The sequence below is a fragment of the Sus scrofa genome, chromosome 4 (assembly GCF_054392235.1).
Source record: "Sus scrofa isolate SSC_HxYL_T2T_F1_AM1 chromosome 4, Sscrofa_HxYL_maternal_Yorkshire_Landrace_v2.0, whole genome shotgun sequence".
NCBI classification, from domain to species: domain Eukaryota; kingdom Metazoa; phylum Chordata; class Mammalia; order Artiodactyla; family Suidae; genus Sus; species Sus scrofa.
The window spans coordinates 1,287,231-1,315,093 of NC_139386.1; the positions used below are offsets into that span (position 1 = coordinate 1,287,231).

At 61.6% G+C, this 27,863-nt stretch overlaps 1 protein-coding gene across 33 annotated transcripts; it reads right to left on the reverse strand.

Moving 5' to 3' along the window:
- Positions 1-3,263: 3,263 nt before the first annotated feature.
- Positions 3,264-27,643, reverse strand: GLI4 (GLI family zinc finger 4). 33 transcript variants are annotated; one of them, XM_085020744.1, is made up of 9 exons: positions 26,573-27,095; positions 25,748-25,902; positions 25,568-25,631; positions 23,214-23,979; positions 22,543-23,093; positions 10,813-10,952; positions 8,157-8,323; positions 7,566-7,682; positions 5,763-6,863 (listed from the first exon to the last, which is right to left on the reverse strand). In XM_085020744.1, exons 5-9 carry the CDS (start codon positions 22,660-22,662, stop codon positions 5,944-5,946), a joined length of 1,464 nt encoding a protein of 487 aa, XP_084876870.1. In that variant the 5' UTR covers positions 22,663-23,093; positions 23,214-23,979; positions 25,568-25,631; positions 25,748-25,902; positions 26,573-27,095; the 3' UTR covers positions 5,763-5,943.
- Positions 27,644-27,863: the final 220 nt, after the last annotated feature.

A 27,863-nucleotide genomic window follows, 5' to 3' on the forward strand; every position in this document is an offset into this window, starting at 1 on the left:
AAAAGGGGGCAAACTCCCAAAACGCTATTTAAGAAAAAGAAACCTGGGAGCACGCCTAGCCAGTCCGGTTTGGTGCTGCCTGGTTCTAAATAACTTTTGCTCAAATAATCCCTTAAAATTAAAACAAAACAAAAAAGAATTTTGTTAAAACCTGTGCTCCTTCAGGACCAGCCTTCAATTTCCCCTGAGCTCAGGGACCGGGCTGATTTCCCAGGAGGGGAGGGAGACTGCACAGCCCTCCAGGGGGCTGCACACTGAATGCCAGACGTCAAGGTCAGGGCCTGTGGCCCAAGGGACAAAGACGGGGGCTGGGAGGGAGTACCCAGTCCCTGGACCCCGCCCCCAGAAGAGGAGAGCCTGGCCCTGTCTCCGCGGCAGGTGGAGGGCTGTGTGTATGTGTGTGTGTGTGTGTGTGTGTGTGTGTGTGTGTGTGTGTGTGTGTGTGTAAATCACAGCGGGTGACAGCGCTGCTTGCTATCCCCCGGGGATGAGGACTCCGTGCGGATCCGGATCCGTGGCAAGGTCTTGAGGAAAGCAAATCCCAGCCGTGCTGCTAGGTTGGTGCCCAGGGCCTGATGCCCTCCCCAGGGGCACAGCAGCCGGGACTTTACACTCTCAGCTTCTCCCAAAGGGAAACCTAGCCTTTCCCTGGATTTTCAAATCTCTCAGCGGACCCCTTAAAATAAGGAGGTGGGAGGAGAATATTTTGGGGGCCTATGCGCGGCGGGCGGGCTGCGCCTTTTTCTAGGGACGCAGCTCCGAGGCTGGGGGGTCGAGGAGCTTGTCGCGGGGCTGAGAGCGGCGAGGGGCGCTGCCGGCTAGTCGAGAAGACGGCGGGAGGGAAGGCCCAGCGCCCCCCACCGCGAGGGCCACTCACCTGTAGCCCGGACCTGGCTGGAGCCGAGCCGGAAGCGCGCGCCGCGCCCAGGGTGAGCCCCACCCCGCGCCGTTCGGAGAACTTCCGGGAGCTCTAGGAAGCTCGGGGGCCCCCGGGGGCCCCCCTCCCAGGGGACCGACCTGGGGGACGGAGCTGGGGGAGGGGCCCAGAGCACCGGCTCGGAGGAGCGGCCCGGGGACCCCGTCTGGAGACCCGGAGAGCCTCAGGGCGGTGGAGCTGCGCGCCGCGGCGGGCGCGCGCCGCTGGAGCTGTCCGAGGTGCTGGCCTAGGCGGAAGATGGGGCCTCGGAGAAGTCGGTGGAGCAGAGACTCTGGGAGGCAATGACCAAGAGGAAGTGGGTGTAGGCCCCTGAAAGGCCGTGGGCAGGGCTTTGGGAAGCAGGCGAGGGACACCATTCAACTCATGGCTCTAGAAGACTCTGGTCGATGGGGTGGGGAGTGGGAAGGCGAGTTCTGGGTTGTCGCAGTGAGTAGTTTCGGGGAGGAAGGGCGCATGCGGTCCTTGCAACAGTCTGAAGGGACTGAGTGCCCAGAAAAGAACCGCGGGGGTTACCCTGGCATAACCACTACCTTCGCATCCTGAGGGCTCTTCTTGCCACTGAGTGCAGCTGGGCTATGGCAGGCCCAGAGGGCAGAGCTGGCATTCTGGCCCAAGCCATTGTTGTGCAGCAGTTTGAGTTGCCTATCCAGGTGGTGACTGAGCAGGGCTTGGGCAACCACCTACTCAAGGTGCGCCTGCTTCGAGGGACTGGATGAGACCAGAGACGCCAAAGCTGGCACACTGTCAGCATCACTGGGGGCATTGGAACTAAGCAGATTCCCTGGCTCTACCCCAGGCCCACTGAATCTGTCCTCCCTGGTGGGGCCTGAGAAGCTTGGAGCCTTGGGTTTAAAAGATTTAAAAGAGAAAGTCAGGGGATGTGGCCACTGATACAAGTGGCCACCCCAGTGACTTTTGAATCATGCAGAGGTGCACAGGCTGAGGACAGCTGGGCGCGACATGCTGTATGCACAGCCCAGAGCAGGTGCTCCAGAAAGGCTTACTGAACGGATGGGGTGGGGATAGACAGACATCATCAGCTATTTTGAGGGGTTAATGCATTATTCCCCAGGTGGAAAGCAAAGCGTTAAAATTCTTACTTGCCACCTTCTGGTTCTGGCTTGTGCTCTGCCGGCTTGTCACATAACGATCTTGTCTAGTGCTCACAGAAGCCCTGTGACGTAGACTCGTTACTGACAATATACTGGTGCGGCTTGGCGAGCTTGTGGACCTTGCCCGAGATGGCCTAGAAGCCAAGGCAGAGCTGGGCTACGAAGTAGAGTGAGTGGTGTTAGGAGCTGGATGCTGGGACAGGCTGCCTGCCTGCCCACCTGCTTAGGGGCACACGGCACACAGCAGATGAGTCCATGGCTTCCACTTGTGGGTCATTAGTCCAGTGTTGCTCAGAGACACCATGGGATACTGAGGCAGCCCGATATGGAATGTCATGTAGCAACTCAAAGACCAAGCATGTGGGCAGCACCGGTGTTGAAAGTGTGTGCAGAGGGACTCATGGTTCTGCCTGCCCATCCCAGCATCTTGCACCCAGCCATGGCTGTGACCATGAGTCAGCTGAACGGCAACCTCTGAGCCCATCTCCCTGGTCACAACCCCTGGCCGTGGCACGAGGCCCCAGCAGGACCCAGCAGAGCCCTTCTCCGGGAGGCTTCTCTTAGCCCTCTAGGGGCTAAAACAGACGGACGGAGGGCTGGGGCCTCTTTGAGCTCTGCTCTGTGTCACAGCGAGAGAGCAAACCTGTAGCAGGAAGAACAAGGCCAACCCCATGGCATCAACAACAATTCTTGTCTGTTTGTGACAGGTAAGTTCCTCAGTCAGCTGGACTGGGCCCCAGGGCGTCCGCATAGCTGGTCAAACTTTACTCTGGGTCAGATCAACAACTGAGTCAGCAGCTGACTGAGTGAGGCAGGATGTTCTCCCTAACTTAGGGGGGTCCAGCCAGTCAGAGGAAAGACTGAATAGGACAAGGAGGCAGAGTGACAGGGAACCCCGCCTGCCTGACTGGAGCTGGGACATCAGTGCCATTCTGCCTTTGGATGTGGACGGAAACAGCGGCTTTTTCTGGGTCCCGGGTCTCCTGGCGTTCAGACCACACGACACTACCGGCTCTCCTGGGTCTCCAGCATCCCAGCTGCAGGTCTTGGGACTTCTCAGCCTCCATAATCTCATGAGCCAACTCCTAATATCTGTCTACCTACCTGCCTACGTACCCGACTGCTTCTGTCTCTCTGGAACACTAATACCTCCTTTTTTTTTTTTTCTAATTAGAACACCGATTTGGAGATTAGTAAGGTGGCCAACCTTAAAGTTAAGTGTAGAGTTGGGTTTTATTTTATTATATTTTTGTCTTTTTGCCATTTCTTGGGCCGCTCCCGCGGCATATGGAAGTTCCCAGGCTAGGGGTCGAATCGGAGCTGTAGCCACTGACCTACACCAGAGCCACAGCAATGCAGGATCCGGGCCGCGTCTGTGACCTACACCACAGCTTACCACAACAACGGATCCTTAACCCACTGAGCAAGGGCAGGAATCGAACCCACAACCTCATGGTTCCTAGTCGGATTCGTTAACCACTGCGCCACGACGGGAACTCCTAGAGTTGGGTTTTAAATTCCAAAGTTGATTTTCTTCTTCTTTTCCTTTTGGCCATGCCATGACATGTGGAAGTTCCCAGCCAGGGATCAAACCCTCGCCACAGCAGTGACCCCAAGCCTCAGCAGTGACAACGCTGGATCCTTAACCCACTGAGCCACCAGGGAACCCACAAAGTCGATTTTCTTTTTCTTTTTTTTTTCTTGTTGTGGCTGCACTGCAGGGTATGGACGTTCCCGGGCCAGGGACTCAATTTGATCCTTTGACCCACTGGGCTGGGCGGGGAGCAAAGCCTCACCTCCACAGTGACCTAAACTGCCACAGTCAGATTCTTAATCTGCTGCCCCACGGCAGGAGCGCCCTAAATCCATTTCCTAACCATTATGCCACACTGCTCATACTGATGCAAAAATAAAAATCCGTATCCAACTAAAAAGTCTCCACACTTAGGCCCGTTTCTGTCCATTGTTCGCTGACCCACAGGCAGTGCAGTCCGTCCCACGTTCCGCACACACAGCCAAGACGGTGACTAAGTCGGCTCTCGGGCCCTCCTCCCTCGCGTGGGGCTGGGAAGCGCCCGAGGACCGTCTTTCTTTCCAGCTCCAGCCCCTCTGGCGCCTTTGTTTCCTTCTAGGGCCCAAAGTGGACTCTGCCCTACAGATGATCCCTCTCTGGCCGCTGCTGCTTCTCACTCAGGGCCCCTGTGCTCGCCGGGGCCAGCCCCAGCCCCAGGTGACTCTCTGCTCAGACTGTCCACTAACTGTCCTTGACCTGTCCCTGTCGTCGGCCGTCTTTCCTGCAGCCCCCTCTTACGGGACTTTGCTGCGCGCTTGGGGGCGTACAAAGTCCCTACAGCCATCCTCGCAAACACCCTAAGCAGCATCGAGAGACCGCTGTCCCCGTTTCCAGAGGAGGACACAGGCTCAGAGACAGACGGCAAGCGCCCAGGGCTTCAGGGAACATCTGGCCAGATGCTGACAAACAACAGCGGGCACGGAGGTGGCGACGCCCCAGGAGCCCAGGAGCCAGCCAGTCTGGGTTCCCGGCAAGCGCCGAGTGGATCTGACGGAAGGAACGCAACGCAAATGCCACTCAGGCCGTCTCGTGGGCTCTGCCGGACAAGGGGGGACACAGAGACCTTGCTGAGAGTTGACCACCCTCCCCTCCTCCTGGCAGCCTTCCTGACTTGCCTGCCCCGAAAATGGATGGGGGGGGTGCGACCACTCCCTCCCCACCTGGTGGCCCCTCTGGGACAGTGGAGGACTGCCGGGTTCGGCTTGCTCGTGGGGGTGCCCAAGAGGCCCAGTCGTGGCACAGGCATCCAAGTCCAGCCTCGGCGCTGAGGCTGCAGGACGAACCTTCTGGAGCACAGGCTGACCCCCTGCTCCCTGTGAAGCCCTGAGGACTCTGCTCACCCGCCCTGCAGCCTGGCTGCCCAAAAGCAGAAGCACTGCGATACCTGCGCAGAGTTAGGGTCAGGGGAGTGAGGAGAGAGCGGGCTTTCTCTTTTCCAGGGCCTCACTGTGCACCAGTGGAGAGGACTCAAGGAGTCCTTGGCCCTGGGGGTGGGGTGGGGTCAGAAGCCCTCGGTAGCTGCGGCCCTGGGAGTGCAGCCTGGAGAGGCAGGGCGGCCCATCGCTGGGCTGGCTGCTAGCGGCCTCTGGGAAAAAGGAAGGCTGGGGAGGTTAGGCCTGGAGCTGCTGCCTTGGGAGAGGTCGGGCTACTCCTCTACGTGGGGCAGGAGCAGGGTCCCAGCAGCCCAGGAGGGAGCAGGGGGGGGCAGGGAGAAGACACCCCCACTCACATAGCTGCCCCCTCTACCGCAGGGGCTGGAGGTGGGAGAGCTACAGGGCAGAGCTGAAGCCACCACCCAGCTGCAGCGGCCTGTCAGGAGGGGAACCCCTGGGCCTCCAAATTCCATAAAGGCTGGACAGGGGCGCCTTCCACTGAAGCCCGCTGGCCTCAGGCAGCCACCAGCAGGTGCAGAGGCAGGTGAGAAGCGCACAGAGCAGCCGGGAGGGCTCGAGGCTGAAGAGCACACTACACGCCTCCCCCAGACGCACGGGGTGGGGTGGGGGACAGGACTGCTGGAGACCGCAGTCCAGGGTGCCAGTGGGCACCCGGCCGGCCCGCCTAGCCTGGGTCTTGGCCTCGGAACACCCATCTTGAGGTGCTGACCACACCCGGCTCCTCCAAGTGGACACACCCTCGGGGATGGGGCAGCCTCACGGCCTTCCTCGTCGCCGTCAGGTAGAAAAAATTTATTCGGGACACAGCGCACGGTGCCGGTTGTGCCAAATGGGTGGCGCGCAGAGGCCGGAGCCCTCCCCAGAGTCCCCTCCGCACCAGGCCGCTGTCCCCGGCCCCCCGCGGCTCCGCCAGGCCTCACGCGCACACTACTCCCGGGAGTGGACCCTCTGGTGCTGGATGAGCTGGGAACTCTGGCCGAAGGCCTTGCCGCAGGCGCCGCAGGCAAAGGGCTTCTCGCCCGTGTGGGTCCGCAGGTGCCGGAAGAAGTGCGAGCGGCCGCGGAAGGCCTTGCCGCAGTCGGGGCACTCGTAGGGCTTCTCGCCCGTGTGGATGCGCTGGTGCTCGATGAGCACGGAGCTCCAGATGAAGGCCTTGCCACACTGGCTGCAGGCGTAGGGCTTCTCGCCCGTGTGCAGCCGCTGGTGGCGCAGCAGGTTGGAGCTCTGGCTGAAGGCCTGGCCGCACTCACCGCACGCGTAGGGCTTCTCGCCGTTGTGGACCCGCACGTGCTGCGTGAAGTGCGAGCTGTGGCTGAAGGCGCGGCCGCACTGGCCGCACTCATAGGGCTTCTCACCTGTGTGGATGCGGTGGTGCTGGATGAAGCCGGACCAGCCGCGGAAGCGCTTGCCGCAGTCGGGGCACTCATAGGGCTTCTCGCCCGTGTGGATGCGCTGGTGCTTCAGCAGCAGCGAGTTATACCTGAAGCTCTTGCCGCAGGCCTCACAGCGGTGCGGCTTCCCGCCCCGAGGGCCGCCCTGCCGGGCCCCAAGGCCCGAGCCCCTGGCACAGCTGCCCGCCAGCTCGGCGGCCCGCTCCGGGCCACCCTCCGTCCCCAGGGCTCCCTGCGGCCCCAGCCAGGGGCCTCCTCTCTTCTGGGTGCAGGGCCCGGCTCCCGGCGGCTGCTCCAAGCTGCACTCCTGCCCCAAGCCATCCCCACACTTGGGCCTCCGGGCGAGACGCCTCAGCAGGGTCCGGAGCGCGCCCCGGTCCCGGCCCCCGTGAACCTCCTCTCCAGGGCCGCGCGGGCGGGGAGACGACGGAGCCAGCTGGGGCTCCGACTCGGAATCTGGAGTGAGAAACGCGAGAGGCGGGGCGCACTCAGTGGCCCCCGAGGCCGTCCCTCTCGGGGACCCTGCCCCATTCCAGGTGATGTGGCCAGCGGGGAGCCCCCGCCCCGGTGGAGGCTGCCCAGAACCCCGAGGGAGGGAGGCTCTCGCCCCTGGACCGGCCAAGGTCTGGGCGGCAACTGCCTCTCAGTCCAGCTCTCCTGCCCACCTGGAAGGTCGGCTTTCCGGGGACCAGACCTTGGACACCTCCAGGCTTGGCGGGGGGTGGGGGAGCAGACCCCGAGGGGACACCCCAAGGGCTTCTCTGGGGGAGGGGGCGGCAAGAGGAAGGAGAACAAGGGGCTGAGAGCAGGGATGAAGGAAGCCCCAGCCAGGCCTTGGGGAAAAGGGGACCAGAGCTGGACGGAGGGGACAAGTGGAGGCCAAGGGCACTTTGCAGGGGGTGGGGACAGGATGACTTCCCAGCTGCCAGCCTGGGGTGGCAGTGATGCCAAGCTGGGCACTCTAGCTGGACAGGCAGGGGCCCATGGGGGTCTGGGCTGCACTCGCAGTCCAGAGAGAGTCACAGCAACAAGACTGGGACCGAACAGGGGAGGGCCAAGGGGGACAGAAGAGCACTGTGGTCCAGGGAGAAGTGGTGGGCCTGCAACCACGGGTAAATGCCCTTCTGGGCAGACCCAGGAGCAGGTCTGCTCACTCACCTGGCAGGCAGGTGTCTCTGGCGATCTGGTCCTCCTGCTCGTCCTGGAGGTCCAGGTCCCACAGCCCCTCCTCCTGTGGCAGCTGGGAGGGCACCTCAGGGCTGCAGACGGGGAAGCCTGGGGGGCACAAGAGCTGGGGCTCAGCTTCCCTTCTCTAGAATTGGTCATGACCCCCAACACACACACGCCTCCTCGCCCTCCAGAGGCTCCCCGAGAGCCGCCAAGGACTGGGGTGATCGGGAGGTGGTGCCCCGAGGCACTGCTTGGCTGTGCCGCAATACTGGTGGGGTTGGTGGGCGCCAACCAAAAGCCACCCCGGGCCTTTCAACTGCTCTCCCAGCTGCCCCCCGCCCTGGTATGGGCAGGCCTGGCAGCATGGGCTGCTCTGGGTGCTGCCCTCACCCATCTGAGGGCTCAGGGCCTGGCGCGGCCTGGTCTTGCCAGGTGGACAGGCTGCTGCTTGTGTGGCTCGTCGAGACGCCCTCCCTCCCACAGTGCCCAGTGCCGTGTCCCCCTAGGCTGGGCACCTCTGGGGCGGCTATGACGCAGGGACAGCTCGGCCACCCTCACTAGTGACAGTGACCGGCTTACCCGACCTGGGCCGAGGCCCCCAGGTCCAGGGCTTGAGTGGACACCGCAGCGCTGGGGGGTGGTGCTCCAGGGGGAGGACAAGGAGGCCGGGAGGACGATGGGTGCTTTTTCGGGGGGCTGGAAGCTTTCCTTGTTTATAAAATGGCACAGAAAGCGTGTCCTGAGGCCTGGACGTGGGGGAGAGGAGCAGGCTGGGCAGAGGACAGCCAGCGGGCACCAGCCACTGGGGTGCCTCCCCACCCCTGGGCTTAGGCCCCAGGTGTCCAGCCTCCGGTGCTGCTTTCCCTTGTTCGCACATAGGGCTCCAGACCAAAGCTTCCAGACCTCACTCTGGCAGCACCGGCTCTGGCGGGCACAGCCTGGGCACCAGTCCCCGAGAAGCTGGGTTTATCCTTGGCCAGCCCAGCATAGCCCGGCTCTGCTGCGATCCTCAGGGAGCTGCCGGGAGAAGCGGGACGGCGCCCTGCCCACCGCCCGCACCCAGAGGCTCGTGAGGGGCAGCCTCGAGCACATTACTGCACGACCCCAGCTTCATGCCCAGCCCAGGCCCCGGGGCCAGAGCCACGTCCCCTCTGCCCCTGCTGCTCCCTGCACCTCTTACAGCAAGGGCTCCCCTTCTGAGGAGGCCCTCTGCTCCCTGGCGCCCAGTGCTGCGCTCAGCCCCTCGGGCCTAGAAACTGGCTCCTGGAATGACCGAGGCTGTGGGAGGTTGGAGGGACCCCGGGCCTCTCAGGACGGATCCCCGCATGCTCTTTCCGGCCCGTCTCATGGACTCTGGTTTGAGCGTGGGGAGGCGGGTTCCTGAAACGCCGGGGTCTTTCCTGTGAAAGCCTCTGCGGACCCGGAGCAAAGCAGAAGCCAGCAGCGGAGGAGGGCGCGCCGGGCTGCGAGGGGACGTCTCCGCCCTGGATAACCACGTGGACGCCGGGCCTGTCCTGAGGAGGGGGCTGATGCCCCCACTCGGGCCTCCCTGACTCTGTCCCTGCCTGCACGGTGCCCTCTCCAGAGCCTGTGGTGGCCCCGTGTTGCTCTTTCATTCCAGCAGGGTCCCCCCACATGCTTCCGGCACAGCGCACAGAGGGCTGAAGCGGCTGGCTGCTCCCCCCTTCCTCCCACCGGGCAAGCCCTGGGCACGTCAGGGCACTTAGACACGGCTCGGGGACCCCAGACCAGCCTTCTGGGCCCTTCTGCCTTTGGCTGGTGGAGAGCAGGTGGGGCAGCCCCACCTGTGTGGGCTTGGGGCCTTGTAGGCGGGTACCAGCCATCCTCTCCTGCGGACAGCCCCTCCCGTCCTGCTGGGCCGCCTCCCCGAAAGGAGAAGCACGGCTTGCTGGGCCTGTGGGGGCCAAGGGCGTGGACTTGAGTCAGAGTGTTGTGGTGGGAGGGCTGCTGGCCTCCACGGGCTTCCGGGTCCCCATCGGAAACACAGACAAGAGGTCCTACTTGCCAGGCTGGTGTGAGGGTGACATGAGAAACTGAAGGTCAGGTGTGGGCCCCCACATTGGGACTGCAGGAGGGGCGGGGGCATGGCCCATGGGGACAGGGTGCTGCGAGTCCTGGGAAAGGTCTTGAAACCACTGCGGAGGGACAGGCGGCTGGCCCGGCGCAGGCCTGAACCCTGTATGTGCCAGGGCATGTGTGGGCTCCTGGCAGGCAGCACCCAGCTCTGCCCTCAATCCACACCCCTGGCCTGGCCACCACAGGGACGGCAAGTGGGCCAAGGGGGGTCCTGGAGGCAGGCTCGGCACAGGGCATGCTGGCAGCTCCTGCTCCACCCTGCACTGGCCAGTTAGCTCTTGCCACCCCTGAGCTCTCTGGGCCTCCGAGTCCTCATCTGTTGGCGCCCGTCTGGGAGCGCTGAGCCCGGGCTTCGAGAGAATCCACCCAGAGCCTTCGGCACGGAGCTGGCGCCCGGCACAGTTCTGCTCGACAAAGCAGCTGCCGTGACATACTCTCTGTAGCACCGGGACCTGCCAAGAGCCAGAGCCCCGGGCGCAGAGTGGGCCCTGCCCCTGCCCACTGCCAGCTCTTTAGGATAGCAGTGCAGGCTAAAGGGACTGGCCCTGAGTGGGATGTGACACCTCTGGGCCCTCGTCCTGGCTGTCACCAGCTCATCTGTGTCCTCGACTGTGAGAAGAGTGAGACCAGGTCTCCTGCAGGCCAGGGGGCATGGAAGGACCCCCCACCCCCGGACTTCCTGACCGCTGAGTGCGAACAGGGGCCACCACAGGCTTGGACGTCCTCCTCCAACCAGCTGTTGGCTAGTTCTGCACCTGGACACCCCCAGACTCTGCCAGGGGGTGAAGCAAGGCCAGCAGCTCCTTCCCTGCAGGTCCCACCCAGACCAGCTCACCCAGAACTCTGGACACTATCTTCCTGGCGGGGACAGAGGCTCCGAGAGGGAAATGACGTGACTCTCCCCTGTTGCACCGGGCCTGCCATTAAGGCTGCTTGTTACACCCCTACTCCCCCAAAAAAACACAGTCCAGGGGACTGTCCCCTAGGGAATCGCTGCTCATAGAGCTTGGTCCTCAGCCCCCATCACTACCCAAGGCCCAACCCAGGCACCAGGGCACAGGGGCCCCAACACCCAGGGAGCCACCTGCCCGCGGTGACAGTGCCCAGAGGGAGCAGGAGCACAGTGCAGGGCAAATACCATGTTGCTGACCGTGAAGCTGGGCTCCAGGTGTCCCTGGTGACTCGAGACCAACAGGGGACAGGACGTGAGGGGGCTCCTGACTGTCCACCAGGGCCGCCATCTTCCCCCAAGGCCTGCTGAGGTGTGCGCACCCGGACCTGGGAAGTGAAATGACAGCAGGATGAAGGGGTTAGAGGGATCCGAGGGGAGAGGGTGCAAGCCAGCTGCCCGTCAGCCACAGGGGAGCTGGAGGCCCCGCCACTGGGTCAGAGAACAAAATACCAAGAAGGTACATGTGAGGCCCGGGACGCGGGGCTACCAGGTCCCTGGCATGTTAGTTCGCCACGTGGATGGTGCCAGCACACCTACAGAAACTGAGCTGACGCTCCCATCCCAGCAGTGGCCTGGAATGTCATCCCACCCGCGACCTTGCCCACAGAGCACATCAAGCTGCTTCTCCCAGAAACACTTCCCACATCACAGCTGGGGGCGGGGGGCAAAAACCTTCAGCTGCCTGCGGGAGCGTGAGCATTCCAGGTTACATCTCAACGAGACATTTTCAGAGGAAAACCCTCCTCAGAGGCTGCAGGCTGGGACCGCCACGCCCCAGCCCTGCCCGCAGTGCTCGGAGGCGCCTCTGGCCTCAAAGATACTTTTCTTTCGTCTGGTTTGCAAAAACGGTGATGCAGTAGGGGTCCTTGTTTGGGGCGCATAGGAGGCAGGGGAAGGACAAAAGTGAGGGCACACCCAGCAAGGGCACGGGCAGTACCTGCTTCAAGGAGTCGGGGAGGCAGCCCCCACAGGGCTCATCAGCGCAGGCCTTCTGGGGCGGCCTCATCGGACCTCACCCCCTAGGATGGGGAGGGCGCTGGCAGCCAAGGAAGCCGACACAGGGTGGGGCTGCAGTCGTGACATCTGGGTGCAGGTCCTCACCGCCTAAGTCACGTCTTAGGTTAATTGCCGGGGGACTTGTCTGGGAAAGGGGACGCTCACCCTCTCGGGTTGTCTGAGGGGAGGTGGCGGTCACGCGGGGAGGCCAGAGCAAACTCACGTTCAGGCTGCTGCAACGGCCTGAAGGCAGAGGCGACACAAACGCCACCGGCCCAGGAACAAGCCTTCCTCCACCCCCTTCCAGCTTGGAGCCTGTGCCCAGTGGGAAAGGGCCCGAATTCGGGGCGCTCCGCAGCAGAGAGCAGGCTGCCCGGGCTGAGTCCGGCCGCGAACCGTGGGCCAGACGCAGCTCTGAGCCTCAGTTTCTTCTCTGCAAACTGGGCATCACGACAGCTCCCGTCCCTGGGGCTCCAGGCGGGGGGGGGTGGGAGAGACGCCCCACAAACGGACGCCGGCGGTCGCCAGGGGCCAGCGCGCCCGCTGCGGCCCGCCACCCGCGCCCCCAGCCCCCAGGCCGCGGCGGCAGACCCCGCCCGCGGGGACCGCACGCGAGCGCAGGGCCGGCCGGGGACCCCCCGCCGCCGCCCAGCCCCACTCACCTTCCGCGCGGGAGGCGGCCGCCCGCGCGCCGGCCGGAAGTGCGCCTGCGCCCCGCCCGCCCCGCGCTTCCGGGACGCTCTGGGCGCCGGGAGGACGGCGGCTCGGTGACCTCGCGAGGCCCGGAGCCTCCGGGGCGGCCGGCTCCCCTCTCCGCCGCGCGTGCTGCGGTCCGGTGGGCGAGGGCGCTCGCCGAGCGGGGGCTGCCCCGCGGGTGCCCGAGGCCCGTCGCCACCGCCGCCGCGCTGAGAGCCGGCTCCTCCGCGTGCAGCGGACCAGCCCGCGCCCTCGGGGCGGGGATGCCCAGCCCGTCGAGGCCGGTGGCCCCTGGTTGGTCGGCTGAGCTCGCGGCACCCGGTCCGCCGCTTCCGGCACGGGCCCCTCCGTGCTGAGCGAGGGCTGCATCGCACACGTACACCCAGCAAAGCCCTTTTACCCCCTGGATTCCTCCCCGCGGCATCCACAATATGAAAAGCTCCCCCCACATCTAACTGGAAGGTATTTTTCCTTCCTCCGGATGTTTCATGGACCGGCATGGTTTGCTGGGGAATTGCTGAAGACATTCTTCCTCCCTTTTTGGGGGGTGTCTCAAACGTCCCCTAAACGGCGAGGCCACGTGAAACGCGCTCCCAAACTCCAGGGCTTGAGGCGTGTGTTACAGGTTTTCCCAAACACCTTTTCGTGGAATCCTCCCTGAAGGTCATCAGAGTCTCCTTCTCAGCCTGGTTCTTAGAATGCTTCTTCCAACTTGCAAGAAGGTGTAACCCAGCAGGACCCTGTGAGGCCTTCCGAGGGTGGACCCCTCCCACTCATGGCCTCTGCCTGCCTGTCTCTAGGGGAACTTTAGTCAAAGAATCAGCTTAATCAGAGAAGTGAGAAAATAGAGAAAAAAAGGAAAATTAGAGTTCCCTTCGTGGCTCAGCGGTTAACAAACCTGACTAGGACCCATGAGGATACGGGTTTGATCCCTGGCCTCGCTCAGTGGGTTAAGGATCTGGCGTTGCTGTGAGCTGTGTAGGCTGCAGACGCGACACGGCTCAGATTCCATGTGGCTGTGTCTGTGGTGCAGGCTGGCAGCTGTAGCTCTGATTCAACCCCTAGCCTGGGAACCTCCAAATGCTGCCAGTGTGGCCCCAAAAAGCAAAACAAACAAAAAAACAAAACAGAAAATAGTCAAGACAGAATAGTTTAGCCATTCAACGAAGTCAAGGACCTTTAGTTAGTTCTTTTTCGAGGACTATAGATAACATTCTGAGTCATGTCCTTGAAGCTGTCTGGAGGTGCTGGAGCCCCACCAGGTGGAAGACGTCAGCTGGGTGCTGCCCACACGCCGGTGGACCCCTCACAGGTCGGAGCCTGGAGGCTGATGACGCTGACCCCCAGGGACCTCCCCACCTACCAGTCAGGAAGATGTCCAGGCGTGGATCACACCCTGCTCCTTGACGCCGTAAGACTCCTCACTACCCCCTCAGGGGACACAGTTGTGGAGGCTCTAGCCTGCTGTGGTGGCCTCTGCCTGCAGCTAAAGCTACTTGTTCCGTTTCCTCCAACTCCGGCTCTGATTCTCCTTGGCACCGGTGCCCAGAGGCAGCCGATACTGGCAACAAAGTCAGGGGTCACCCCCTCTTGCTGGGAACAGCAGCCAGTGGGAGAAGAATTCCACGAACCTGTCCAGTAGGGATGGCAGTCCAACAGGGCGGCTTGCCCACGGCTACCCCTGAGCCTGGGGGGAGGGATGGCAAGAAGACAGCAAGGGAGGGGCCACAGCCCCAAGCCTGAGCATCACCTCACAGAGGAAGAGGCATCTGGTCCCAGGGCGGGGGCCGAGGCAGCAGGGAAACTGGACAGAAGAAGGACCAAGTGTGTGGGGAGGGGCTGCCCTGGGGGGGGTGAAGAGCTGGGAGAGGCTGAAGCGCACAGACCGCCTGGCGCTGGAGAAATGGTGCCTGCGCCTGGAGGAGCTGGCTCTCGCCAAAGACTGGGGGTGGAGATAGTACCGCCACCTGCTCCTCCAGCCCTGCTCACCGTAGGTTCTCTAAGTTACTCCTGCTCCCCCCTGCCCAACCTAGTACCAGGCCCTGGGCCACAAGCTGGTCCCTGCCTCGAAGGGTTAAGGAGGTGACATTAGAGAAGAGAGGGAGGGAGGAGGCGAGCTAGTCACACAACGGCTGGAGGTGAGAGTAATCAGAGAAGAGCGTGCAAAGGTCCTGGGGCATCACGGAGCATCACTGAGGATTTGGAGGGCGAGGCAGGCGGGAGAGTCATGAGCAAGGGGGGAACAGAACGGGCCGGACCCTTTGAAGCCAGTCAGGAGCCCGGATTTCATTCTCTGTGCACCAGGAGCCACTGCAGGCCCTGAGCTGGGGAGTGAAGAGTGCAGCTAAGACCAGTTTGGGGCGGCGGCGGCGGAGAGGCAGGAGTGAAGGGGAGGGACGGGCGGGGAGAGGAGGCTCGGTGGGGCCCCGTTGGTGGACACAAATGACAGCACGCGCTGCTGGCTGGGACGTGGGGCTCAGGCTGGAGTGTGGCTGGTGGCTGCTTCCGCAGATGGAGTCGGGGACGGAGTCAGGGAGCTGGTAGCGAGGAGGGGCTTGTGACAGGAGCGCACAACCTCCTTCTGTCTGGAGCATCCTCCCTGGCGGTGGACGGAGGCGCCTGGGGGCTGGACTCTCCCCTGTTCCCTCGTCGGCCCCCTGGTTTAGTTTCAGGGGGGTGGGGTGGGGGCTTCTGTTTGCCGTGAGGCGGGAGACCTTGGGTTCTAATTACTGCTACCAAGACTTCTGGCCCATCACCACATTCCTGCCTTCCTCTGCAACCCCTTCAGGGGGACCTGGGCCCCGTCCCCAGGCCCTTCCCAACCTTCAGGGGCGCCTTGCCAGGTGCAGGTGCTTCTGCTGAAAGCCGCCCCCTCCAGTCTTCCAGCTTCTGAACCTCGGCCCTCCTGAACCTTGCCTTTAGCTCTTCACCTAACGTCCCAGCAGCACCTCTCCTCGGTTGTGACACGCAAAACGTCCCCAGATATCACCAGCGTCCCCTTCTGAGGGCAGGACTGCCCCTTGCGAGAAGAGGGGCTGTAACAAGGCAGGTAGGGGCACAGGAGGGCAGTCAGGGCAGAGCTGCCGCGGGGGGTGACTGCGGGGTCTGGGCAACGACAGAGCCTGAGTCCTCCAGGTAGAGAGGTCCCCCCACCCCCGGTTTTTCAGTCTGCCTCATGCGACTTCACTTTTATGAAAGACCCACGTGCGTACCCGTTCCCCAACAAATCCAAAGAGTATTTTAGCCTTTCTGAATAAAGGTAAAAAGTGAAGCGTGCTCAGCTGTCACGTAGCAGCTTTTCCAGACGCAGCGAGGGCGGCTCCTGACACGCTTGTTCCTGGAACCACCCCTCAGCACAGGCGCCAGGGCCAGGACTTGCCTCTGTGCTGCATCTCCTCTTGTCCCTGCTCCGCGAGCAAGACGGGCCCGAGCGCCTCTGCGCTTTGAGCCATTTCGGCTTCGGAGGGTGTCCCTGGTGCCTTGGCTTCCGGACAGCGGGGGAGCCTGCACCCAGGGGCGGGGCGGGGGGTGTCTATCGAGGGACACGCATTGTGTCACAGGGAGGCGCCGTGCCCATTCTAAGTTGGCACATTCTTTTTTTTTTTTTTTGTCTTTTGTCTTTTTAGGGCCACAGCTGTGGCATATGGAGGTTCCCAGGCTAGGGCTCAAATCAGAGCTACAGCTGCTGGCCTACACCACAGGCACCGCAACGCGGGATCCAAGCCACATCTGAGACCCACACCACAGTTCAAGACAACACCAGATCCTCAACCCACTGAACGAGGCCAGGGATCGAACCCGCATCCTCACGGATAGCAGTTGGGCTCATAAAGCCCTGAGCTGCGACAGGAACGCCACGTTCCTTTTCTGATTTGTGTGTTGGCCTCCTACAAGTCTGGTTAATGTGAGGTGGCCCCCAAGAGACCTATCCAGGGGCAGCGACCACCAGGTCTCTGGCTCTGCAGGCCTGGGGCTGGGAGATGCCAGCAGGGGGGCCTCCCTGGGAAATCCTGGCTGCAGGAAGAGCAGCTGAATGCAGCCAACAGGGCGGGTCAGACATTCACTGTGGGAGAAAGCAAGATCCAGAGGCAGCAGGACAAAGGACGTCCTGTGACGGACGCTGGGGCTGCTGGGAAGAGACGTGGGGGGCAGGGCAGCACCACGTGGGTTCAGAGGACCGCGTGACAAGAGAGCCGCGAAGGGAGGAACACCGGCCCACACGAAGGCCACGCTTCCTGTCTCCGGATGACGATGACGGGAGTGAAGATACAATGAAGCAGAAGTGCAACGACCTTGACTAGCTGGGCAGCTGCGTCTCTAAACAGTGAAAACAACAGCAGGGCATCCCCTGGTGGCCCAGCGGTCAAGGACCCAGCGAGGTCACTGCGGTGGCTCAGGTCACTGCTCTGGCGCAGGTTCAGTCCCTGGCCCGGGAACTTCCACATGCTGTGGGGGTGGCCAAAAAAAAAAAAAAAAAAACCAGCGGGGAAAACTAGACTGGAGAAAGCATCTACACCAGCAGAGGCCCAGGACCGCCAGCTGCAAGCGACTGTTTTCAGCCCACAGCCACCCCAGTTCGCCAGGGAGCACGAGGAGGAGTCCGGTACCCCGTGTGCTCCAGCTTCCAGTAACCCCAAGAGTGGAACCAAAAGGGAACAACCAGGAGTTCCCGTCGTGGCGCAGCAGAAACAAATCCGACTAGGAACCATGAGGTTACAGGTTCGATCCCTGGTCTTGCTCAGTGGGTTAAGGATCCAGCGTTGCTGTGAGCTGTGGTGTAGGTCACAGATGAGACTCAGATCCTGTGTTGCTGGGGCTGTGGTACAGGCCAGCAGCTGTAGCTCCCATTAGACCCCTAGCCTGGGACCCTCCATATGCTGCAGGTGTGGCCCTAAAAAGTAAAAAAAAAAATAAAAAAAAAAATAGGGATGAACTGAGTGCCTCATGGGAGAGGCCACAGTGACACAGTCACATGCCACAGGAAGCTCGAGGGTGTGTGTGCTGGGCCCAAGGTGCCTGGGAGCTCACCCCATGGGATGCCTGGCCTCAGGCCTTGGACACCCCTGGCTGCAGAGTCTGCAGCGTCAGCCTCGGCCTGTGCCTGGGCCTGGACCCTGCAGGGACTCTGGACAGGGACTCTGGACAAGGGGTGGAGCAGTGGCTTCGTGGTCGCCAAGACGTGGCTGCAGTTTGTGCCTTGGGAGCCAGGAGGCAGCAGACTCCGAGCTCAGCACGGCCTGAGCCCGCGGTCAGGACATGGGCGGCCGGGGCCTTTCCTCCCCACACGGCCTCTCTTCCTTCCTCTCATCTCCGTTCCTCCCTGGAGCCGAGGAACGCGGTCCCGCTGCTGGTTCTGGGGTTCTTTTCTACGCCTGTTTCTGGCTTTGGGGCCCATCTGCTCTCACAACCTGAAAAGGACGGACGTTCCTTTGGACTAAACGAAGCAGGACAATCAGCACGGGGTCCCTCTGCTGGGAGAAGAGCCAGCCGTGCGGTAAGGACGTGGCTCTGGGCACACGCACGTGGGCACTTGCAGCGGTAACGCTGTCGATCCTGGGGTGCCACAGCGGGAACTCCTCGATAACAGCTTGTAAACGTTGAGTTTTGTTAATAGTGCATCCTGTGTGACGAAGTCAGTGGCGTTAAATACTCACAATGCTGTGTATCCATGTCCACCACCCACACCCCAAACCTTCTCACCCTCCCGACCGCACCTCTGAGCCCAGCAAGGCCCCAGCGTTCCACTTTCTGTGCATCTGCCTGCTCTGGGGACCTCGTATAAAAGGAGTCGCTCAGTATGTGTCCCTCGTGCCTGGCTTTCACCAAGCATCGTGTCTTCAAGGTTTATCCCCGGCGTCGCGTGTAGGTGCCCGGTTCCTCCTGCGGCTACTATGCCTCCGTGTGCACGGCCCACGCCGTTTACCTGTTCACTGGCTGAGGGACCCGTCCGTGGGTCCCACCAGAGGCTACCGTGAGTCCTGCTGACATGATGTCGGTGTGAAGACATCTGCTTGAGTCCCTGCGTCCACTCTTCCCAGGGGTGAACCTCCGCCGGTTTCTGCACGTTGCTCCCTGTGACAGTCTTGCTAAACGAGCCCTTCATAAATGATCTCCACAGCTGGTGGTCACTTCCATGGCCACATGCAGGCAGTGGCAGCCGCTGAGAATGACAGGTAAGGGCTGCCCTCCTAAGGCTGCTCCTGGGCTTCACTCCTTGTCTCACTGCCCCGGCCGGAATCTCCGACATGGAAGAGCAGGGGTGACGGCGGCCGATCCGCGTTGCTCCTGTTTGCAAACGTTTAACACCTAAGCCTAAGGTTCGCTTGCTGCGTGTTTTGGGAGACGTCCTACATCCGGTTGGGAAACGTCCATTATAGTCCGTGTGGGTGAAGAGATATTAATCACGAGTGGATGTCCAATTTTAGCAAATATTTTCCGCGGCTGTTGAGATGACACTATGGTGCCCCAGTTCTCCGTAAAACTGAAAATGTGAGAGATCACACCCATTTTGAGCCAAATTTGCCTTTCTAGAAAAAGAACGGTCCTGCCACAGTCCCTCTTAATCACTCCGGATTTTATCTGCAGTGTTTTGTTTAGCGCTTTTTCATCTCTAAGCAGGTGGCACTGAGCTGTCACTGTGGCAGCGTGTTATACGAGCCTCATAAAGGAAGGCAGGAGTGTCTCCTCTTCACTGCCTGGGAGGCGCGGGAGGCACCTGCTTCCTGAGTCACTTGCGCACCATCTGGACTTGCCGTCACCGCGAGCGAGACTGTGATCTATGGATGCAAGTCTGTCTGGGGCTTAGAGGGTCTGCGGGCTGTTCCCTCCGGCGTCGGCTTCAGTAACTCATCTTCCGTAACCCGCTTCATCCAAGTTCTCCCATCTCCTGACTTGCCGGTTTAGCGTTTTAGTCTCTGCCCCTTCTCTCTCCCTGGATCCCCTGCCAGGGATTGTCAGTTTCCGCAGTCCTGTCAAAGAACCGACTTTTGCTTTTAAATTCTCTCAGTGGTATCCATGGGAGGTTCCCAGGCTAGGGGTCAAATTGGAGCTGCAGCTGCCAGCCTGCGCCACAGCAACGCAGGATCCGAGCTGCGTCCGTGACCGGATCCTTAACCCACTGAGCAGGGCCAGGAATCAAGCCCACATCTTCATGGATACTGGTCGGGCCTGTAACCCACTGAGCCACGACGGGAACTCTGCCATTTTTCCCTTTGGGATGTACAGCCTGTAGACTTCCAGCTCTGCTGACCACGTAAGGCTACAAATTTCCGTCTCGCTTTAGCTGCATGCAGAGGTTCTGGCAAGTTGTATTTTCATTATCATTACGGTTTAAGTATTTTATGACTTTTAAAAATTTTAACTGTAATTTTTGTCTTTTTAGAGCTGCACCGGCGGCATATGGAGGCTCCCAAACTAGGGCTCAAAATCAGAGCTACAACGGCCAGCATACACCACAGCCACAGCAACGCGGGATCTGAGCCTCATCTGCGACCTACACCACAGCTCACGGCCACACCGGATCCTTAACCCACTGAGCAAGGCCAGTGATCAAACTTGTGTCCTCATGGATACTAGTCGGGTTTGTTACACAGCTGAGCCACGATGGGACCCCAAGTGTTTCATAACTTTTATTATGTTTTCTCCTTTGACTCAGGTAACAGGTTTTCTTGTTCCTGGAATTTGAGTTTCACTTGAATAGCAAGAGCAAAACAAACACAAACAAACCCCCCAAAACAACCCATCAAATCCGATGAATCTGAAAGACTCGGCTTCAGAGCTTGGCGATGGTGTGGCGTCATGATGGTTAACTCGGAAGAAGCAGGAAGTGAGCCCTCCCGTCTTGACCAAAACGCCACGAGGCAAAAACGCCACGAGCGCAGGTCAGCAGCCGTGGCCTGGATGCCACTGCCGGCCCGGGAGCTCCATGTGCAGTGGGTGTGGCCATTAAAGAGCAAAAGAAGAAGCTCATGAAGTGGTTTTAGTTTGGCCGTGTCATTTTCCTCATGTCTCCTGTTAAAAAAATCACTTTTCCGTTGTCTTCCGGGTTGATTTCGCTTTCCTCAGAGAAGCACGGAGGCCGCCAGCCGGCGCCGCCCTCTCACGCCGGGAGGCAAACGTCCCCTCGCTGAGGACACATGACCAGAGGACAGTGGCGGACCCCTGGGGCCAGCGCCGCGCTGAGGACGTCACAGCCACAGGCGAGCGCTGTCAGCGTCCCCCCGGGGGAACGCGAAGCACGAGGAGCAGGACTGGCCCGGGGTCCCTCGTCTCTGGCCCAAGAGACTGAGCACCTGGCCGCCCACTTCCTCTTTAGGAATCGAAGGTGTCACATCAGAAGCTGCTTCTCCTCTACCAGCCCGGCGAGATGAGACCTCACCTGCTGTCTGTGCACTGCTGGGGCACTTAGGCAGCAGAATTTGCCAGAACGCTCTCTCCCTGCAGTTCACGTCTGGAGACCCACCCCGTTGGCCCTAAATGTGGAGGAGATGCTGCATTGTTTATAACGACCTAAACGGGAAACGGCCTACAGGCTCTTGTCAGGAGATGGTTAGAGCAAATTTTTTTTTTTTTTTTGCCTTTTAGGGCCGCACCCTTGGCACATGGAGGTTCCCAGGCTGGGGGTCCAATCCGAACTGCAGCTGCCGGCCTACACCCCAGCCACAACAACGCAGGATCCAAGCGGTGTCTGCAACCTACACCCCAGCTCCCGGCAACGCCAGATCCTTAACCCACTGAGAGAGGCCGGGGATCGAACCCATGTCCTCACGGATGCCAGTCGGGTTCACTAACCACTGAGCCACGACGGGAACTCCTAAATCAATGTTTCTAATCCACGGATTGTCAGGCAACCACAGAAAGAGGGCTTTTCCGTGGGAAATGACATGGAAACGGGGTTACATAGACAACGGCGGCTCTTCTCTCTGCGCGTGAAGCACCGTAAGCTCGGGTGCACGTCACACGATGCTCTCCACACAAAATACCTCTGTCAGGGCAAGTCAGCAGCCATCCGAGGGAACCGGGTGGAGCGGATGCAGAGCCCCCGGCCCGCGGGAGCGGCACGGCTGACGGCCGCCTCCACGGCCTCTCCCCGGTGCAGCAAGGCCAACGGCGGGGCCGGCTCCGGGCGTCTCCCCGCCCCTCCCCGCGCCCAGGCCTCCTCCTGCCGACGCTGGGTCTGCAGGACCTCGGGACTCCCAGCACGCGGGGCCTCGCTCGCCCCAGCCCCACCTTCCTGCTTCTGGAAGCAAAGCTCCGCGGATACGCACGCCGGCCTCTGCCTGGCACCGCTGAGCTGCGTCGGGACGGGACCTCGTGCCCACAAGCCGGGAACCACCCACCTCGGGCCCCTCAGAGCAAAGGCCTGCCAGCCCTCGGTCTAGATTCAGGGACGCCCGACGCTGAGCCGGTCTGCGTCGCCACCGCTCAGGGTCCGTGTGGGTCCTGCTGTCGTCGCTCCCTTGTCAGCCTCTGCGCAAACTTCCATCAGGACGCCGTGGCCTGAAGGCCGTGACCTTCGCGTACATTTTCGTGACGAGGATGCTGTCTGGGACGGCCACAGGCCCTTGGACTGGGGAGCAGTGACCCTGTGTGTCGTCCCCCCCCCCCGGGGACAGTCTGGACTCAAGTTTGCCAGACGTCCCAGTCGCGTCCCTCACAGCACCTGCCCCACCCGGGACCAAAGGCGTGTCCCCCCCAGGCCAGCCCAGCACCTGCTCGGAGATTCTGCCTCAGCGCCCCGCCATCTCCTGGTCGGTGAGAGCAGGACCGCGGGCGGCAGGTTAGCCCGTCACCTGGGCCGGCTGCCGCGTGGGAGGGGGCCTGCCGAGCCTGGGCGGAGGCGCCAGCGCGGGCAGAGCTGCTCTGCCGTCGCAGCTTTTACGGAGAAGAGGTCAGCGCCTGTCAGACTGGGGAGACACTTGTCCCGGGAGCCCCGACCCCTCTCCTCACAGAGGAGCCCCCGCGACGAAGGCTGCTCTGTTTTCTGGGTCCGAACTGCTGAAAACCTAAATATCAGCATTTTCCTATTAAAAAGCTACTTTCCCTCCTGGGTGGCAGTGGCCTTGCCCCTCCCACACCACCCGGAAACGCTGGGACAGAGCACACCCCCCCCCCAGGAGAGCACAGAGGCCGTCCAGACCCCTCCCGGAGGGAACCACGGGCAGGCCCGGCATGTGGACGTGACGGGGGCAGGATGGGGGTGAGGCCCGCAGAAGTGGGACAAACCTGAACGGAGAGCTGGCCTTGGGGACGGACCCACCGCCTGGCGTCTGAAGGGATCCCAGCTGTCATGGGCGTCCCAGGGCCCCGCGTGGCCAGGGCAGGGATCTCGCGTGGTGGTAGCATTTGGTGTCACGGTGGTTCACCTGGGATGGGGGCTGAGCTGGGAGGACCACAGGGGGTCCAGTTCCTGGGGAGGGGGGCCGCGTTCAAGCGGTGCCCCAGCCGAGGCGGGAAGGCAGAGGACGAGGCCCAGCACTGCCACCACAGCCAGCCGGGGGACAGCGGGGTCCCTGGAGCTCATTGCAAAGCACTGCCGTCCAGCTCGGGGCCAGGCCACATGGAGATGGACTCAGGACGCTGAGGGCTGAGAGGCTGCAGACCAGTCTCCAAAGGAGCAGTGGTTGGGGAGCCAGCGTGGGCGCCACAGGCGGAGGCAGCAGCGGGAGGTGGGGGCTGTGCCAGGGCCCGAAGCCTGCCTCTGGTGCCGCAGCTGTGAGAAGCGTCCTTGTCATCGTAGTGACATGATGGAGGTCTCCAGCCAGACCTGGGTGTTCCTGGTGAGGGTGGGACCCCCGGCCTGAGCGGACAAGGCCTGATCGAGGGGGCGCCAGGGCAGCCCTGCCAGGATGGGTCTCGAGCCCACAAAGCCTGCCCGCATCTGGCGGATGACTCACCCCCATCAGTGCTTCTTCCGCGGGTGACGTTTCCGACGGCGAATGAGACACGAGCTGGGGTGAAGGTCCCCCCACATTCCTCACACCCCTCCAGTTTCTCTCCAGTGTGGGTTTGCTCGTGTTTTAGGGGATGTGAACCACAGTTAAAGGCTTTGCCGCACACACGGCGTTGAAAGGGCTTGTCTCCAGTGTGAACGTGCTGGGTTTGGTCACGTCGGAGCTGTGCCGGAACGGCTTCCCGCCCGAGCTCAGGGGAAGGCCTCTCTCCAGTAGGGACCCGCTGGTGCTGAACAGGGTCCGTCAGATGTTTAAAGACGCACCTGCCCCAGCTGTGTTCCTCGGGCTGCCTCCCCAGGAGGGGCGGGAACCCGGGAACCCCTGGAAGTCATCTTTCCATGAAGCACCAGAGGCCTCAGGCACGTGTCTCACCCTCAGGGCTCAGGCTGGGCTCCTTCCTGTGCGTTTTGGTCAAAGCGCATCTCTGGTTGGTTTTTCCGCAGACACGTCCTCTTCTTTGGGGGAGTCCTTCCGAGCACCTCCTCTCCCTCCGGGGTCTGATCTCTTTTCTGCCAGCGGGCCTTTCTATCCTTCTCATTCCCAGGGGAGAGGAAGGAGCACTGGAAGCCGGCATGAGCCAGGAGACGAGCCAGCAGCACAATCCCCCGGCCGTGGGAATTTCCGCGTTGCTCCGCTTCTTCAGAGGTTGTGCTCTGGACAAGACTCTTCGTTTTTCTGAGCTTGTAACCGAAGTTCTGGGACAGAAACTCTGCAACAGAGAGAAGCGCACACCAACCCTTGACGGTGGAGAACCAGCCTGCGAACATTAAACAGGCGTCCGGGAAGAACAAGGCCGTGAGCTCTGTGAGCGCCGCGTCTCCACGGATGGACAGGCAGCGAAGGCGTTTGGAGGCGTGGGATCATGGCCCCCTTCCCGCCCCTGCTCGTGTGTCCCCCTTGGACAATCAGCCCCGGGCTGGACTTGACCAAACAGGCACTCAATCTCCCAGAGCACCTCTCCTCTCTCCAGGTCCCCTTGTCTCGGTGGATGGCAGTGTCACTGACTCAGCTGCTGACCAGGGAGCCCTTGCTCCTGCGCCAGGGGGACGGCGTCCCCACACCTGCGACCAGTAGGACTCATGTGGACCATGGACCAAGGACGGCTGGGCGGTCCCCAAGGTGGACTTCTCGTCTCTTACTTGCTCCTTCTCCGCTTCTTGTACTTGGGACCAGACTGTGTTTTGGGAGCTCCCGGCGGCAGGAGCCACGTGTGAGCCTCTCGGAAGCCCCTCCCATCAGCTGGAGCCTGTGTTCTGAGCTGCGTGAAGCTCAGGGCTGGCCCCTGAGTGGGTGCCCTTGCTCTCTCCCCAGGGTCCATCCTCCACACAGCAGCCAGTGAACGCCCATCACATCCCTGCCCGAGTCCCCAGTGGCTTCCGAACCCTGCTGTCCACCCCCCCGCCCCCCCTTAGGTTCCCCACACATTCCCGGTCCTTTCTGCGCAGCCCCTGGCAGCAGGTGGTGGTGCTGCTGGCCCCTCACTCATCCGGAGCTCTGCTCTGAGGGCCCTCGTCGGAGGCCTGCCCGCCCACACTCCCTGCTCCTGTACGGGCTCTGGTTCTCTTCGTGGCATGTACCCAGAGCTGACTCATCCGCGGAGGGCCAAGGCTGCAAGGGAACCACCACCGAGGAGCTTGCTTGCATTGCCTAAAAAACTTGATGTGCTCTGTCCCATCTAAAAGCATTCCAGGAGTTCCCGTCGTGGCTCAGTGGTTAACGAATCCGACTAGGAACCATAAAGTTGCGGATTCGAGCCCTGGCTTCACTCAGTGGGTTAAGGATCCACTGTTGCCGTGAGCTGCGGTGCAGGTCGCAGATGTGGCTTGGATCCCACGTTGCTGTGGCTGTGGCTGTGGCCGGCAGCTACAGCTCCGATTAGACCCCTAGCCTGGGCACCTCCATATGCCACGGGAGCGGCCCTAGAAAAGGCAAGAAGACAAATAAATAAATAAATAAAAGCATTCCAGTTTCACCACAGCCTCAGACAGGAGTCAGTCGGGCCCAGGTGCTTGTAGAAACTCCACCTGCATGGTTCTTGTTTTTTTGGTTAAGAACCCCATCAAATTTTTTTTTTTTTTTGGTTGTTTTAGTTCTGAGCTTCCTTGATCTGCCTCTCAGTGCCAAATGATGGAATTCCAGGACAGAGCCTTGACAAACTTCAGGCTCTTTAAATAACTGCTGGCCGAAGAAATCCCATAAGGTCAGGAGAAAGCAGTTTCTCCTGAGCGCCGAAGGAAGCACGTGTTCTGAGCCCTCAAACCGTCCTGAGAAGCCCTCTCCTGGCCTGGGCTGCTTACCCGTGTCCTGACAGGCTGTCTCAACCAAGAGGGCGGCCTTCTAGCTGCGAACATTCCAAGCGGCCTGCGTTTTGAGATATAAACTCTTTGAATCCCCTTTAAGTCAAAGGGGATCCTTGGGCTCTTGTCCGCTGCTCTCCCACACAGAGGCAACAGGTGAAATGACGGTACATTCCCCACCTGGACGAGACCTAGAGCCTGCTTTCTTCTCGATGATGGGTCTGGTTTGGATTCAGGCCAGCGTCACTCTCCGAAGGCTCGACTGGAAGTGGCTTCTGGGAGGAGGCTGTCTTCAGCATCAGGCGGGAGCCAGAACTGAGGATGATACAAGCCATCTGGACGGAGGGAAGAGTGCAGACATAAGGGGGCATCTTGGCTGGGGAGGTAGGTGGCCCCAGGGCAGAGGATCACAGCCCGTCAGCCAGGCTGGCGTTTGAGCTGGGGTCTAGTTCTAGGAAACAACAGTGAAAACCAAGAACCGACAGGAAAGTGCCATCAGCCTCTAGCCTGCGCCCCTCCAGGGCAGGTGTGGACTCATCCAGCCTCCATGCTGACCCACGTGGTGGAGAGCAGTGACCCCTGACACCTGCTGGCTGTGCCCCACGACTGCTCCCCTACCAGGTCTCCTGCTACCCTGGAGACGTGTGGCAAAGTCTCCAGACAAAGTCAGGGTTCTTCAGGGCAAGGATCTCATCTTCTTCATCCCTGAATCCCTTGTTACTTGGCTGGAGCCTGCACATTTTGCTGCTCAGGAACATTCTAGACAACCATCTGCTCAACTCGAGCTGGCAGGTACTCAATGGCAGAGACCTGATGTCCTCACTTGGTCCCGTGCACACCAAGGAATACAATGATAATTAAAATAGGAGGAGGCCTGAGGCCATTCTCTTGGTCCTCTCATTTCACAGGCCCTTGGGCTCGGTGACTGCTATGACCACACCGAAAACCCAATCCACCTGGCCAGAGCCATTGCGAACCCTGGCTGAAAGGCAGGGATGTTGGTACCTGCTGTGCGACTTCACTGCAGCGCCTTCACACTCTGGCCCAGGCCTCTCCTAACACGAAGTTTTGGGTATGCACCGTCCCTGGAAACCTCGCTCGCCCTCAGAAGCCTGGGTCTTAGGGAGAGACTGATTTCTAGCTGGTCTGAGATCCAGGGGCAAACATGCACCCAAGCCGTCTGTGGGCACGGTCTGCCCCGCAGCAGTGTCGAAGCCGGGAGAGCGGCCCCGAGAGCGCCCCGCCAACGACAGAGCCTCGGCAGGAGCGTGTGCAGGGCCCCGGACTCCTCCGCCTCGATCCGCACGCGGCTGGTCCTCGCGTGACTTGCCCTCCTATCCGTGGCGCCCAGGAGCCGAGAGGGGGCGGGTGCAGCTCTGGGAAAGGGACCCACGGGGCGCCAGAGGGACCCAACGAGTCCCGCCTGGAGGGCGGGGCGGGCGCGCCCCCGAAAGGGCCCCCGGGCTGGGGGGGACGCCTCCCCGCTCTGACCACCAGCCACCCCTCCGGCCGCCCAGCGCCCGCCCTCCGGAAGCGGCCCGGCCGAGCGGCTGGCGGAAGCTCCGCCTCAGGGCCCGCCCCTTCCGGCGCCGCTCTAGGAGGCGAGACCCCCCTGCCTCTCGGTGGTGCGCCGAGGAGGACTCGGCCGTGAGCCGGCCCCTCCCACTCCGCTCGGGTGCCCCACGCCCCCTCGTCCCCGCCCCCTCCCTTACTCTTGGGTCCCCCATCGCACCCCCGCACCCCCTGACTCGTGCGTGCCCTCCCCTCCAGGCCCCTGTTTGAGGTCCTTACCCGGCGGGCACGCGGTGGCCTGCGTTCAGCTGCGCTGGCTGCTCGCTCTGCCTGGGAGTCTGGTCCCCAGCTCTCTGTTTGGCTCACTTCCTGCCTGCTGAGCGCTCACCTCCTAGAGCCCCCCTTGTACCCTAGGGTCTGCTGGGTACCACTATCTTAGTAGCTTAAAACAACACCTGTTTGTTATACCACGTTCCTGTGGGAACGGAGTGCAGGCGCGGCTTAGCTGGTCCTCTGCTCAGTGTCGCAGAGCTGCCGTCGCAGTGTCCGCGAGGCTGTGTTCTCAGCTGGCTGCCAAGCTGCGGAAGGCTCTGCTTCCACGCTCATGCAGGTGTTGGCAGGTTTCGTCTCTGGTGGCTGTGTGCCCGAGGGCCAGCTTCTTCTGGGCTGTTGGCTACTGACCTTACGTCTTAGGGGCAGCTCACAGTTGCCTGCCACATGGGCCTCTCTGCGCTCTTTCAGGGCCAGAGGAGAGCCTCCCACTCCCGTGGGCCTGGGTGGAGTC